The following is a 17,102-nucleotide window of genomic DNA, read 5'->3' as shown; positions in this document are numbered from 1 at the left end:
CATGCTTTCAACTGCAGCTTTCAAGAGCACCATGCTGGAGGGTTTTTTTCCTATTTAATCATAATTTCACACTTTCCAGTATTATTAAATAAAGTAACAGTGGATAGAACTCATTAAGGGTAACAAGCAGATTAAATAAAAACAAAATATTTTTCACTGTAGATGTCTAGGGCAAATATTTAGAATAAAATCAACAAACAATAAAGTTGAGATCTTGCAGTAGTTAGTGTTACTATCCACAACACTGCAAAGAGTATAAATGAGAAGGTAGACTTACCTGTTCTATATTTCAAGAACACTGGACAAAGATTTCACTAAACAAACCCTATTCTGGCAAACCCAAAGCAGAAATAAAGAGAGGTCGTTCCAGGGGGACCATTCAAAACAGAGTAATGGCTGATGCACCAACTTTACAAATCAACAGCTTTAAGAGATTAAAGGTACTGGCCCAACATAAGATTGTTTAGAAACCAATCTCTCCTGTAAGCACCCAACAGTGCAAGGGATGGACTGGATTTGATTGGACAAGCCCAATGAACAAAAAAACCAGCAAAATTTTTCAGTCTGTGTAACTGTATAGTAGACCTAACACTTCAGTGGAGACTTGTTCCAACTTCAGATAGAGTTTTCCAAACTCAGCCATTTCAAATTTATTTATGTGAAAAACACCTGGTGAACACATTAGGAAAAAGTGAACAGATTTCTCCTTTATGAGAACTCAAGAATAGATTTTAAAATACAGAAGACTCAATCTCTGGTTTGAGCAGTGAGATAATTTAATTTTTAAAAATTGGATTTTTTTTCCCCCAAAGTTACTAGCAAGTGAAAAATAATGATACATTTTCTTTATTTCTTCTCCACAACACTTACTAACATAGATCATTGTGTAATGTGTAACAAACACACACATATACATGATACCTAATAATCACCCTTAAAATATATGTCAATAAGGACTTGAATTAATTTTTTTGAAGTTTGATTAATAGAACTCAGTGGACACTAGAATACAACAACTTTGCCAAATTAAATACAGAGCAAGAACATACATAAATTATTCCACTCTTCCCAAGACATATTAATTTAATTGATTGCCCAGGTTTTACACTTTAACTATTTTACCATTCACCTGCTCTACTTATTAGAAACAAAGAGACAGATAAGTGATCTGTGAAAAGCTTTCTACATTTTCATTACTCTTCAGCAACACAGTTTGAGCAGCTTATTGGAAAAACATAAGAAGGTAACAGATTCCAACCTAGTAGTCTCTAGTTTCATTACTTTCTGACGTTCAGTGCAGGTAATACAGCAATGGTTTTGGCAAGAACATATATGCCCCCTATAGGTTTAATGTAGTCTTACCACAGAAAAATGGAAACAAATGAAAGGATCATTAAGCATTTCCTAAACAGAAAATTTAGTACTAGAAAAATTATATTACAACCTTCAATAAATCTATGTTTATGGACACATAGAAAGCAAATAAGAAATTATTATTTAAAACTTAAATACCCTCTCTGTCTAAACCTTTCTTTTAAACATTTTTTTTAGCACACACAACATTGTATTTCCTTTCCTGAGCAATGTTGCCTCCCCACCACGGTCTCCCTTTGTCCCACAGCTTTCTCAAGTACAACACTGAAAGTTTTTTAGAAAAAGTGTAGCATTATTATTCTGAGTTTATGATAACATACTATGCAAATTTATAGCACTACATAGATAAGTTGTAATAATGTTGTTGCAATTACATTAGTATTTTTAAAGCTGGATGATAAATTTTACCTACTTTAGCAGTAATAACATGCTGGTTTGGAAATACCATTAGCATTCATTTCAATATACTGTTTTATATATACAATTAGATCTACAAAGGCAGGTAAGACATGGGTGATAAATCTTGACCACTTAATGGCTTCCACATAATTAACTACAACTGAGGAACCAGCATTTATTTTTTTGGTCTCTTAAAATAGTAAATTCCAATTAGCCTTTAATTTTCATTATTAAAGGCCTGACTGTAGATCTGATTCCACATTCAAATTTCTACTGGTATATCACAACAAGTATGACAATTCTGAGTAAAGATAAAACATGGCTTTTTATTCCGAAGTACTTAATTCAGCCTTACCTCAGTGTTCTTAAATCCCACAGTTTGATGCCATCACCGGCAGCTGTGGTCATGAAAAGATTGTAAGCTTCAGGTTGCTGAGTGCTGAATGATGACCCCTGTAAAATATGAAATCAAGTTTCAGAAAGCTATTGTCATGGTGCTAAATATAGAATCATTGAATATCTCAAGTTGGAAAGGACCCTTAGAGATTGCCAAATCCAACTCCCTCCTCCTCGCAGGACTACCTAAAACTAAACCATGATTAAGAGCGTTGTTAAGCGAGTGTTAAGACACTCCTTGAACTCTGAGAAGCTCGGTGCAGTGACCACTTCTCTGGGGAGTCTGTTCCAGTGATCAACCACCCTCTGAGTGAAGAATTTAGTCCATTTAAAAAATAAACACTTACTTTTCTTAAGCAAGTTTCTTTCCTAAACTAAGGATTACCACAGGCTGCTCTAACAGATGAACTAAAAGGCACTGTGCAACAAATTTCCCATCAAAGTCTACACATTCTTACATTAGCTGTGTATAACTATTAAAAAAGAGTAATTGTAAAAGAGAGAGTAGTTGTCCAAAGGATAGTATTAATTAAAAGTCACAGAGCACCCTTTCTTTCTGTGTTTTTGAAACTTTTACTCACCGTCCCTCTCTTCAGTTAGTAATGATCAGAGTCCAATACAAAAAGGTCTACAAATACACACACATTAACTTCATGCACTACTCCTTTACTGTAGAATACACTAACAGTAATTTGGGTAATAAGGGTATTCCTTTTGTTCCTTCCCTCTCCTGACGTTTTGTCAGTAATACACTTCACTAGTACACAGCTATACTTGTACCTTCAAACCACATTCACTGCTGAATATTGCTGTAGAAGACAAGAAAACATATACTAGTTGGGATAATACGCAAGATTAATTCTATTTATCACTTTGTGGTTTCATAGTTTGTCAATTTATGATAATCTATAATTTATGATAATCGAATGCTGGAAGGAGCATATTGCAGCACACTCTTCAAATTGTGACAGATTACTCACTTGCCCATGCCCCATCATCATCTTCATACACCACTGTAATCCCTTCTCACCTTCTCTCTAGACTAACTTGCATTGCAACTTGCACGTAAAATTTAGCCTCAAGAAGGACATGGTTCAACAGAATCCCTGTCTCATTCACTAATGCCATATGAACACCATTGATATAATCCAAACACATCAGCTGGCTTATGCTAAAGGCATCTGTCTATAGATGTCTCAGAAAAGACTCCACATCTTCCAGGCAAGCACATCCCTTCAGACAGGTTTGTCACTATGGCTAGGAAAGCGTTCACTGACTGAAACTTCTTCCCTGTGTGAGTTTCTTTCTGTTAGGATTTTGCCCAGCTTCCTCTTCTCCTTCAACTGTTTATCTTCATACAATACTTAGAATTTGTCACAGCCTTATAAATCTAGCTCTAAAATGGCCTTTTTATAAGTTTCAGACTACCTATCTCCTATCTGTGAGACGCTTGCTACATTTTTGCTCTGATTTCCCTTCCCTGATATTGACAAAATAAAAAAAAATTCACAACACAGAATACTGTAAAATATAAAGAAAGACGTGAAGAAAACACAATCAAGTCACTGAAATACTATAGATGGAAAAGGATAGTGCAAAAATATTTATTCATCTATTAGCATACATATATATATTCAGTGTGTATATATAGACATACATTACTTTCAATTACTGTTGCGAAATTTAAGGTTTTCAAACAGGGTAGCATTAAGATATTTGGCTATTCCTTCAGTTAACTTACAAAAGAAAGATAAGCTGCGGCAAGTAATGATTCAGAAGGATGGTTTATCATCTTCAACATACCATTACTGGGTGAACTGCCACTGCTACAAGGGATACGCTATACTCTAGTAAACATAAAGTGATGGTTCTGACCACCTATGGTCATTAGAGAATGAGGGGAAGGTGAACTCAATTATTGTAGCCAGTGTGTTTTGGGCAGATTTCAAGAGGAGCAGCTATAAAGAATTCTACTCTGGATTCCTTGCAATTTCTGCAGATTTTGATAAGCAAAACAAGCATTTCTTCATTCTTGATGGACAGAATACTTCTACATTAATTTTATTTAATAGGCCAGAGAGAGATATTTTCAAAATAATACAAGAAAGCAAGGCAACCAGTTCTTAGATCCAGCTGATTTAAAAGTTTGAATGTTCTTCTGGACTTTTCCCTTAGTACATTCTAAATTTCTGTAGCGTCATGCAGATAATCTGTATCTTTACAGAAACACTGACTTAGCTGCAACTTACATGCACAAGTAATATGACAAGTCTATGTAATTTTCACTCCCTGTCTATGCTTCTTGATTAATAAGTGACACAGACATAGCAATACTTATTATCATCTAAATGTATTTTCACTTCTGGAGTACTAAAATTCTAAAAGGAAATAGGAATTACAGACATCCATTAAATTGTGTGTCCCACCCCATCATCATCTAAGACATATACTTTATAAGAGTCAGTGCAGCCAAATCTTTTATCTGAATATACATATATGCACATATTTGCAATATTCCCTGCTAAGCTGTTCTGGAGGAAGATTCAGAACATTGTTCTATTATACATCAGACAATGTCTGCTGTGAAGAGAACATATTCCAAATGATATAATAATTTCATCAATATGCCTAATCAAGTACACTCCCAGTTGAGATGGATTTCACACATTGCCAATTCTTGCAAACAATCTCTAGAATAGACCAAAAAAAACAATTTAAAATCAAAGTCAATACATTGCAGATTATATATACTTGCTTACAGCTGCTGCTGTCCAAATCCAGAAATAACAGAATGTCACGCTGTTCACCTATGTTTCTAGAACATTCTATGTATTTAATGATTTGCTAAAAGGTTTCTCCTACACTTAATCAGAAAAATGTCTGCCTTGGTGTTATACAAGAATTCCAAATAGATTTTATTTTTTTTATTTATTTAAAGAACAAATCTCCTGATCATTGCCACTTACTACTGTCCAGGTAGCATCACCGAGCAGTCTTGGAACATGGGAACTGATTTGCATGAATCTAAACCAGAAAATGCACTTCAAGAATATATACATTGTAATCACTAATGAGCATTCAGCCCACAAGACAAGACTAGGACCAGTCCAAAGGAAAGCCTTCATAAATTTGGTTATGTAGGTACTGAATCTGCAGCATCAACTGTTCCATTCCACAGACTTGTTTCTACTGCACTACCCCTCATTAATAGCTCACTTTATATTCTAATGTGTTTCACACTTTAAACAGGAGGTAATTTGCACACGGCATTATGCATGTTTTTATAAGTCTATAAAATAAGCATATTATCTTAATGTAAATTCACTAAGTTATATTTACTCGAACAGCTTTAAACTATAGAAGCATAGCAAAATACCTGATATGCAATTTTCCTACTGACTTATCTACAATATTAATTTTATATAACTGAAAAAATGGGAACCTTGATCTATAATTTTCCCCAAAAATTATCCATTTTCTTTGCTATACCACATACCTCTTGTTTTTTACCAAAGTGAATACTTGCCCACAGCTTTAAAGTTTTTCTTGATTAAATAACCTGAAGCCACTAAGCTGACCAAGCAAAAAGAAAAGCCAGAACTTTAAGCCTGTATGTGTTACAAATGGTACTGAAATAGTTTGCACAATTTTAAGTGTTTTACCAGATCACATGTCTCAGGAAAACCCACAGAGAGTTATACAAAAGGAATTGTTTTAAACCCACAAAAGCAAGGACTTTACAACTATAAATGAAGAACCATACTCAACCAAACCTAACAGTGGCCATTCCAGCATGTACAATATCATAAGATCTCCAAAAAACCAAATCAATCTTCAGGTAAAAAAAAAATCAGGGATGAAGGGGTTTAAGTAATTTATTCTACTGCAGTACTGTGCAATTTTTTTTTGTTGCTTTTTCTGAAGTTTCAGAATAAATCAGATGAACTGATTCAACTTTAGAGAACAGCTGCATAAAGAAAAGTTCCTGTTGAACTACAGTATTACAGTCTGGCACAAGTAAGACAAAGGGTAATATACACTTCCCTAATTGTAAACTTGTTCAGTCATTCTCACTGTTCACTGCTTCCCCCTAGAGAACAAATGAGATTCTGGGTACCTTTATCACACACTTACAACCTCACCCGTTCTTCCCAACATATAAATAACTATCAATTACTATCAACTATATTTTTAGTCTCCAATTTCTTTATTGATGGAGCTGTAGTGGCACTACAAATAAAATTCAATAATGCATATACCTTATTTTGGCAGATCTGATAGACTGATCTAGTATGAGCTTCTGGTATCACTGCTGTGCTGCAGCCTGCATTGAGGTCAAAAACTTCCAATGCTCGGTTGCTGCCAGCTGTAAGTACAATATCTGTACAGTTCTCTGTGTTAAAGTTAAACTGATCCAATGAAACAAAAGCATATAGATAGAGAAAAAGACATCGAGACTCTGTTGCATTTAGTGCTCAATGAGCAGTACCAAAAATCTTACAGTGCTAAAAAGTTTATGTCCAAGGCTGAAGTTCATTATCACAAAAAATACAGCATTTTTACTCTAATTGAAAAAAAAAAAATGTACTAAAGACTCAAACACTAATTAATTTATAATTATTTTCCTATCATTAATTCCAAAGAAAATAAGAAATACAAAGGATACGAGAATAGAAATCATTTACTGCTGAAAGGCTGGTAATCTCCATTGTTGAAGCCATGGGAAATTTCTGTACCAATTTGCAAACACTTCTCTGTTTGTATCTGAAAAAAAAAACAAATATTAAATGAATGTTAGTGTTAATTAAATAAATTATGATTTGTGGCCACCAGTAAATTCCCATTGAAATCACAAAGCCACAGACCTTTTGACTTGTTGCTGAACTCTATTAAAAACTTGGTAACTAAACTCATTTGGATGAAAAGAAAACAGTATTTGCAAGATAGATCTTCCATCAAGATTAAACACTAAAATAACCTTGTCTGTATATTGAAAATGTTGAAGAGGAAAAAAAATCTGTCAAGTACCTATGATCAAAAAACAGAAACACCATATAGAGACAATAAGAGTAAGTAAACTGTTCTAGATTTCAGGAACAACTAATTTATCTCCATTTTGGGGTAATTTTAACTTTTACACTTTTAACTAGTGTACCCTACTGAAAGAGGCTTAATGAAACAAACTGCTCCCAAATGCAAAAACAATTGGTTTTAGTTAGTTGAAGTATCTCCCCTCTGCACTGTAGTCTGCTACATAGATAAACACCTGACAGGGTGCTACCCAGATAGAATTTCACCTGGAAAGCAAATCTTCAACCAATAGTAAACTGAAATTCATCAAATACAAGTTAGGAAAAACTGAACCAAAGTAACAGAGGGGGGAAAAAAAAAAAAAAAAAAAAAAGAAAAAAAAAAGAAAAAAGGGGGAATTTTAGTATATCTAAGACCTTATTTTTTTGGACACAATGCATTTTCCACACGTCCTATACATGTTCAAGTCCAAGTGCAAGTCAACTAAAATTCAGCCAGGTGTTACAGACACACTCAGCTGGAGAATGTACATTAGTTCTTGGCTTTTAGAGATTAAAGTTCATATAGCACTTTGGGTTACCTTTTTATTGCTTTAATAATACCTCTATTAACTAAGAAGTAACAGGCAACCCAGAAGGTAGGTAATCAGATTATTAAAGAATGGCATTACATAATTCAAACAGACACAAGGCAAAAGCTTAAATGCCATTCACTTGTAATATATAAGGACAGACTTTGAGAATAAAAATCTATGTTAAAACATAAGCAAAAGTGCACAATTCACATCTTAAGTTAAAATAATTTCCTGTTTCCTACAGAAAAGATCATTATATATCTTACAAAGGGCTTGCTGAGGAATTGATCAGAGGGATTAATCCAGCCAAGGTCAGAAGGTGTTGTAATGTTTATCAAGATAAAGGTGTGGTAAGCACAGAAAGAAAAAGGGGTTTAGATTGTTGAAAGATATTACAATTTATCAGTAAGAAGGTGCATTTAGCAAAATAACTGTGTTTTTGTCTGCAGAAAATCAATAGATTTCTGTGAATATAACAAAGGTTACCTTGTAAGAAAAAAAAAAAAAAAAAGATAATGACAAATAAGATAAGAAATCTTCAAAAGGAAAGAAAAAAGATTTTTATTTTCCCATCAGAAGCAAGTTCTGAAAACAAAATTTTATACAACTAGATCAATAATTCTATCTTGGATCTGACCACTTTCCACAGATAAATTTGATGGTCTGCCATTAGCTAAAGTAATTCCTTTGTTGCAGGGTCTCCAATAGGAACACATTGTCACAGACAGCTGTGAAGTTGTTCTCAGCTATTACAAAACACTACAAGCACTAGAAAATATTGCACAGTTGAAGACCAAGAGTGTGAATATAGGCAAAATTTCATCTCACAAGTCAACTGGAGAGGCGGTTGTAGCACAAACGCACCCTAAAGTTTGTCTAAATTAGACCAGCACCTCCTCAAGCCACAGAAAAGCTTGTGATGGAGGCAAAGAAATAGATGAATGATATCTTCTTACTATATTTTTTCTGTGTCTCCAATTCTACACACAGCAAATAATCTCAGTTGACAATCCCAGAGATTAGGTACCCAAATAAATCACATTTGTGTCGATATACTCAAAACTACAATTCCGTCCTCCTTTATTGCCTTCAATTATTAGAATTCCAACAACAGTGTAAATGACTAATCTCTTGAGAGATATACTTGAGATTTATCTTGCGATATCATATATATCTTGGGATAATGTGGGGATGTAATAATTTTGAGGGAATGCTTTTGCACAGTATATAATTCTTTTCAGGAGAATGGTGTATCTTCAGAAATAAAATATAAAACCAAATTCTAAGGTACAAACACTTCCTGCAAAGATTGCAAAGACTAATGTGTCTACTTAGCAGAAGATTTGAACTACTTTGCTAAAAACATTTTTCAGGACACCCAGATAAAGTAAAAAAAAATTTGATGACTGACAGAAAACTTCAATGAATGGAAGTATGTTACTGTGCTAAAACCAAAAGATGAATAAACACCTAAAAAAACCCTTCCAAACCTCCAAAACCACCTTGATGCAGATCTGACATTTAACATTAAGGAAAATGGCTGCACATGACAAAGTCAAAACTAAGTGACAGACCACAAACATCATCAATATAACAGATCATAAGGTTTCAGGCTATTAAAAAATTTTTTACATGGACTGTAAAAATGAATCTTCAAACAGTAGTGCCTTTATATGTTTCCAGACAAAGCCTGGAGTTCAGTAAAACAAGAAAATCAGTTACATGAAAAGGAAAAGAATCACTTCATCTTCTGAAAAATATTCTCTCACATTACAGAGGAATGGATGTCATTCCCTGACCCTATGTAATGAATCATAGGCATAAGAAAAGATAAGCACAGGAAAATTAAAAGCATTTAGATATGTTTGCTGTTAGAATGTTGTTATGACTTATGTACTTCTCATCTAGTTTCCATTCTCAAAGGAGCCAAGCTGCTGAATCAGTCTGTGCAGCCCATTTACTTAAGAAATTGAACATTGACTTTCCAGAAGTACCTGAAATGAATGCTCTCCTATGTATCATCAGCATGTTAAATTTTAAACACACTTACAATGACCTATGCTTTATCCATCCATAATATATGCTGGTATAATTTTTCATTTCATCAGAGCAGATATTTTATCATTACTTCCCTTACTGTATGCATAATTACTACAACCAGTTATAAATATAATGGTTTTAAAAGGCATTGTTTCTGTTGCTGGAACACAATTTTATCCTTATTAAACTCCTTTGAAATTTGTCATGCTGATCTTTGAAACAATACATAAAACCATAAAATGAGATAATAACTCATAGATGTTTTTTTCTGCTCAAATTCTTATGTAACTCAAAAGTAATTAACAATTACAACAAATAAACTGAGAAACAAATAGTTACACTTCATATCAGGCATGCACAACTGCTGATGAGAGTGGAAATTCAATAGTTAATAATTTTGGAGAAGGTAAGGAAATTTGTTTACGTTGTGAATCATTTTGAGATTAATCATAGAAGTAGAACTCAGGAGACCTGTATTCTATCCCGGAACTACAATTAATCTCCTCTATGGCATTTGTAAATAAGGATATATTTAAATAAGGCAATAAGGAATATAAAATTATGTTTCTTATTTCCACTTCTTAGTTTCACCTTCAAAATTAATTAAATAGTTAAATATTGATTCAAGTTGCTGTGATGCTCAGTTAATTAATACTTATTGGCAGTTCTTTGAAAACTCTGTGCAGAGAAACAATGATATGATTTCTCATTGTACTGTTTTCATCTCTGAAATGCAGTAACAATCTATTGGTTAGAGAGACTGCATTACCACATCCTTCTAATTAAAAGTATAAAGCATGCTTTGGGGTTAGATATAGTATCTTCTTGAATCAGTTCTATACAAGCATTCTTCCAAATTCGACTTAGAAGGTAGAATGAAAGAGCTGTGAGAAACAAAAGGGATGATGTAATGTTGTGTAAAAGAAAGAAATGCTGGGAAATTAACTCAAAATATAAAGTCATAATACCAAACAAAGAAAAATATATCTTCAAAGCTTTTTAAAATGCTATTTTGTCTAAACATATATATGTATATGTGCACATATATATATTTTAATAAATAAAGTCTTATATGCACAAATACTGCTGAAAAACAGCAAAACCAAATGAAGAGCAGAGAGACTTAGTAAAAGGATACAAGGACAGTTTCAGCTCCAATTATAAATGAAAAGAACAGAAAAGGTATGTCAGACACTTAATAAAATAATTTATTCCAAGCCAGAAAGAAGGATGCCTAACAAGGAAGAAACTTAGGGACAAAATAGGATAATAAAAAAGTAACTAGATAAAATACAACAGTTGGAAAGTCAGTGACAATTATGAAAGTGATCTACTTCCATTCGACAGAGAAGGAAGAAAACAGTCATAGCATGTTGGAGTCTCTGAAAGAAAAAATATATAGAAATAATTCCACAAGAGAAATAATTGCAATAGCTTCTCCAATGTAACTTAAGACATTAATGCACACTAAGATGTAAACAGGTAGAGCATAAAGCTCATAAGGTTCCAAATGGTAAGAGTAATAGTAAAACTCTATTTGCTAGATAAGGTATGCACTATAAAAACTTAATTTGACATTTCTTTTTTTTCCCCTACTATGCCAGAACAAAGATATTTTTTACAACTAGCTTTTACTATTTGTTCAACTTTTTTCTTCTGTAACATTCTTCCTATCCACCCCACACCACCTCACCCCCAAGAAAATCCCAGATCAAACAGTACAAGTACTTTCACTGGACTGTTACTGAGAAATTTTACTCACCTTTTGAGGTCATCCTTGGTTGTGTCGAGGTGGAAACTTAATAGATGAAATTCAGCTCCACAACACAGCAATATAAATTCATCTATAAAATAAAACTGTGCAAAGCGTACAGTCTTATGGAAATTCTCTTTACCCTAAAATGCAAAGTCAATTATTAATAATGGATTCTAAAATACTGAATATTTTTTGTCTGAGATTCCTGGTATTAAGGCCTAGTCTCACTGTTATCCCAGGAAGTTAACCTACTATGTAGTGGCCCTTCCTATTTTTGACATCTATTAATCTCAAAATAAAATTTTAGTTCTACTTGAAGTAGTTGGCAGTAAAGTTAATAGTATCTGTAGTCAATTATATCTAATAAAATCTATCTTCATACTCTAAGCTTCCACTTTGAATTTGGGAGTAGACTATAAGTTCAAGCAGAGATGAGCCAATGAAAACAGAATATACAGAGCAGACAATAAAACCAAAACTTTCAGACATGCCCACTAGTTTTGCCTACCAAGATTGGGCTTTTTTCTTTGCATAAATTGCCATGATAACAGCCTAATTTGAAGTCAATGGAGATCACTCAGATCATAGTATCAGTGTGAATCACCACCACTCAGCAGCTTTGAAAATCAGGTGGTATGTTCCTTCTACAGAGTTGTTAAAATGAAGGAGTTGAAAGTGCAAAACAGTGTCTCTTGTGAACCAAACTGACAGGAGTTTCTAATTACCAGAATTAGGACAGATTCATTCTTGCAGACTGACCAGACCCTTAAAGTTCTGTCTTCTGATGTAGAAACTAACCACTTCTTGTTATGACTCCAGCCAACAGAGTTAACTGCACCATCATGACCTAATAAAAATTATAATGGAAATATCATAAAGCTCATTTCTTGCATTTATACATTTCCCTGAGTTAATCAAATTGTTTTAACATAATTATACACAATATTAAAGGAAATTTTAAATAGAGGTTTCAAATTGTTGGATTAAAAGTGATAACAGCAAACCAGTTATTAATTTTTTTCTTCCACCAAAAACCATGGAAAAATGTCTCTCATTAATAGTCAAGATTCACAAAATTAAATAAGGTCAGAGAAATACCAAGTTATTCTACCTGAAATCTCACAGGTATTTGTACGACATTGCCTCCATTGCTGTAAGGGAGTTTGTATGAAAATGTTATAACAAATATACAAGACACATTTATCTTTTATAGGCATTCAGATTCTAAAAGGATAAAATCTAAATTTTCTTCAGCTGTCTACAATTCAGATTTGACTCAACTAGAACTATTAAATAGTTCTAAAGAGATACATAACAAACAAACAAGCTGAAAATGGTTATTCTAGCATCGAAGGCCTTCAAGAACTGAATCAGGCTTCATAGAACTTCACTTTGAATGCCAGAGCTGCAAAGTGACATATATTGTAGAAGACAATGTAATTGATGAGATGCTGCTTTAAAAGGAAGGAAGGTAAGGCTAATGACATCCAGAAGGATTTTAACACATAAAGTAGTAAAGGAATTCACCAGAGCTATGGCAAACTAGTCTCAGCAACAGCACACCTGACTTTTACTTTGTCAAATTCAGTGTTTTAAAACACAAATTGTAAGCAGTTACAAAAGAATTACCAATCTAATTTATAAGATGATAATTCTGACTATTTTTTTTAAAGTTATTAGAGGAGCATTTTCAAGAAACATCCTTGAAATTCAATTTAAGAAAAGCTACAGTATTACTTGAACAAATCTGAGTATTGTATTAAAATGAAATTTAGTATCAAACATGATCAGGAAACCACTTGCAAATAGTTGCAATACTGTAGTTTATTCATTGGGCTTTTATTACTGAGCTAGCTGGTTTTATAAAAACACAATGAACCTGCCACTACAACAGTTTCTACAGGACTGCCTCATTAGATTAAAAAAAAAATGTAACTGCCTGTTTAAAAATCATAGTTTAAAGTATTATAATCTCCAGTTAATAGAAACAGACTTTCCAGTTTGGTGTCACACAGTTGAAAACAAGATTGAAAAATTACAAAGAAAGAATTTCAAAAGCCAGAGACATCATTCAGAAGCTAAAATTATTCTAACATTATATTGAAGCTGATCAAAAAGGTTAAAAAAGAACAAAATATGCCAAACAAAATTAACAAACTTTGGCCCATATTATTCTATTTTTTCCAGATGAAGCCTGATTAATTTCACCTAGACTTAAAAGATTTGAAGTTCTTATGCTGCCCCCTTGTGCACATTTTCACTTTAGCCAACTGATATTTTATATTAAAAAAAGATTGCTTTAAATTACAGAAAGGCTAATCAATTTATCTCAGCAATTAAGATCTTCTATGATAACATAAATCTATAAAAAGGCTTCTAAACAAGATACTTTAATTCTCTGCTACCCAAGACCTGTAGAATTTTCACCATAAAATTGCACAGGTACTAGATAAGTATATATGTAAATACTATACTTATTTTATTCTCAGCACAAAGATTTATTTGCAAGCTTTGGTTTTGTAATACCATTTGGAATCCTTGAATGATCTGCATTAAAGAAAAACAAAAACAACTTACCAGAATACACAAAACAGTTTTCCAAAATGGTAAGGAATATGATAAATTTTAGGAAAATCTGAGGTCTGGAAAATTGGAAGGGCTATGCAAAAAGCTTAAGAATCTTAAGAAAGTATTCCAGGTCCCCCAATCCCAAAGCACAGTGAAGGAGATGCCAGCTGGCTTGCAAGAGGCCAGTAAGCTTCAAAACAGGCGTTACTCAGGGTTCCCCAGTCTTGAAGCACATTGAGAAGGACAGCAGTTGGTTTTGAAAAATACTTCTTCAAAAAGGCCCTGCTGGCCATAACTCTTTTAAACGTGGCCAGTGTTACCTAGACTTCACTACAGGACACAGACACCTGAAAAGCCAACACTGAAGAGGAATGCAGAACTACTTAAAACTGTAACCAAGCACTTCAGGGGACAAAACCGAATAAATTAGGCTTATAGCAAAATAGCTGTTTTTATGGTGCATTATAAAAATGTGATTTTTGATAATCAGCTATATTCAGATGCTAGTGCTGCCTTGAAATTGAAATTTTTTAGTAGGAGAGATATCTGCTGTTTCTTGAAAAGGAAAAGTTTGACATTACCACTGATTGCAGCTCTGAATAAGAGCAATGCATCATGGGTTTTAATGAAAAGAAAATACATTTATTATAACTCTTCAAAACCAAAGGCATCTAAAGTAGAAAATAAATAGGTGATTTCATAATAATCTGAACTGTACAGAACTACATGAATGAAATAAGAAGGTAACTGATGGTTTGTGGTTCCTACTTGCCTACTGTACAGCATCTGACAATTTCACACTTAAGTTGCTTTTGAAAAAAACTACATGCACAGGTTGAATTCATGTATTGCCTGAAGAGCCTGAACTAGAATTTGGTTTACACTTCTTTTCAGACTGTGTATCATAAAAAAAGACATAGAATAAAGAAGGAAAAATATCAATGAAATAAATTTGATAGTAGTGCAAAACCTAAGAAAACCTAGTAGAATAAAGCCAACTGGCAGAAGAACTATTTAGTAATAAATAAAAAAATATTTAAAGCAAGACAAAGAACTAGTACTTGACACCTTAATTACCAGCACCAGAAAAAGCTTTCCTGTAGCACCATGAAGTTTGTTGCAGGTCACTTTTCTTCCCACAGTAAATTAGCATTTGCAGAGCACTGCTGTATTTTAGGGAGCTCTGAACGTTGAATTTGCGTAGAAACCTGAACCAGTCATCTTCCATTATGAACTTTCACAGTAAATCAGTCATGCTATATGAATTTCAAGTCATAACATTTACTATTATTACAAATTTAACAGATAGTTTTAGTAGAAATTTAGAATTCTTTTTCTTAAGGCTCATTTACAATGTTAAGTAATGCACATGTGTTTGTTTGCATGTGCATACACTTTTGCAGAAATAGATTTCTCCATAGGAATAGTCCCTTTTTTTTTCTTTTTTTTTTTTTTTTTTTTTCCAAATATTGGTCTTTAGAAGCCTGGAGCTGCAAATCAAACACCTTTGTTGCCAAATCATCGCAGTCAATTTTTTGGCTAATAATCTGTTACAATGTATTGCCACAATACATGCATACATTATCATTACAGTATATTTTCTTTACTTCTTCTATTTCATTGTTGTAATTTACATATGCAATGCAGATGCAATATATATCATGATACATTACTATTTTTTTTTTTTTTTTTTTTTTTTTTTTTTTCCAAATATTGGTCTTTAGAAGCCTGGAGCTGCAAATCAAACACCTTTGTTGCCAAATCATCGCAGTCAATTTTTTGGCTAATAATCTGTTACAATGTATTGCCACAATACATGCATACATTATCATTACAGTATATTTTCTTTACTTCTTCTATTTCATTGTTGTAATTTACATATGCAATGCAGATGCAATATATATCATGATACATTACTATTTACCTCCTAGAAAACTGAAATGGGAAAACCTGGCAGGCAGCTTAACTCCAGAACAAAAATTAACCAACCAGAGAAATAACTTGAATCAGTAGTATTCCCTCCCCTCTATTCTTCTTAAGGTGATGCAAGTAGAATGTTTTAATTACTATGCTATTTTAGGTTAAACTCAATTATATACTATTTCTTTAAGAATTTAATTGATAATTTTACCTGTAAAAACATTACATGTATCGGTGAGATTGGAATTGAATATCAGTATAGCCTTGTCAGCCAGGCCGCAAGCCAGCATCTCTCCATCCCCTATAAAGAAGAGTGTCTAATGACTTATATTTGAAAGGAACAAGGACCTCATATGCTATTTCTTTTAATCATAAAAATCACACACATCACTGCAACAAAACACATATCAGAAATTCATATTATGTATGTATTTTGTTTGAACATCACAAACTCATATTGCAGAATTTGGTATGAATTTTTACACAACTCATTTCTTGTCCTGGTATATTCTCAAAACAGTTATTCATCACAAGTTAGAAAATTGCTTTTCATGAAAAAAAAGTGCTACAAAATTTAAGGGCAGAATTTTTTAGCAGTCATTTAAATCTATTTCCCTACACTCATTTTGTATATATTCTTATTAAAGCTACATCACCTTTTCTTATATATTAGAATAAATAGTACATATTAGTCATTCTGGATCACTTCCTAAAGATAATAAATTTCCTTCATATAGCTATCCTAAAAGCTATCCAAGTGCAGTCCAATTGTTCATTTATATTGGTAATCAGCAAGAGGCACACAGTGACAGGAAAGACATCCTTAACATCTACATGATGACAGTGATTTGTGAAATCTGTTTGCTCAAAAATTTTTCCTTAAAAAAATTAAAATAATGAAGAGCAGATAAATGAACAGATGGGAAAAAATAAGATATAGTGGAGCAAGAGAGGATAGCAAAGAGATAAAGTAAGGAAATTGAGGGCAGAATTCAAATCAATACTACTAGGTTCACTGTGAAAAGTATCTTTAAAAAGGTACCA

General features: G+C 32.9%; 1 protein-coding gene across 1 annotated transcript in view; it reads right to left on the bottom strand.

Annotated features, from left to right (window-relative positions):
* The window catches only part of WDR27 (WD repeat domain 27), a 118,983-nt gene that overhangs the window by 68,640 nt on the left and 33,241 nt on the right, over positions 1 to 17,102 (bottom strand). The window contains exons 22-27 of the mRNA XM_014950497.1: positions 16,270 to 16,359; positions 12,296 to 12,417; positions 11,577 to 11,710; positions 6,836 to 6,933; positions 6,429 to 6,550; positions 2,129 to 2,226 (exon numbers count right to left, since the gene is read on the bottom strand). Of these exons, the coding sequence (XP_014805983.1) occupies positions 2,129 to 2,226; positions 6,429 to 6,550; positions 6,836 to 6,933; positions 11,577 to 11,710; positions 12,296 to 12,417; positions 16,270 to 16,359 (664 nt within the window). The remainder of the gene's footprint in view (positions 1 to 2,128; positions 2,227 to 6,428; positions 6,551 to 6,835; positions 6,934 to 11,576; positions 11,711 to 12,295; positions 12,418 to 16,269; positions 16,360 to 17,102) is intronic.

Source organism: Calidris pugnax, unplaced genomic scaffold (genome assembly GCF_001431845.1).
Source record: "Calidris pugnax isolate Ruff unplaced genomic scaffold, ASM143184v1 scaffold24, whole genome shotgun sequence".
In the NCBI taxonomy this organism is placed as follows: domain Eukaryota; kingdom Metazoa; phylum Chordata; class Aves; order Charadriiformes; family Scolopacidae; genus Calidris; species Calidris pugnax.
This window is presented reverse-complemented; position numbering and strand designations above follow the sequence as displayed.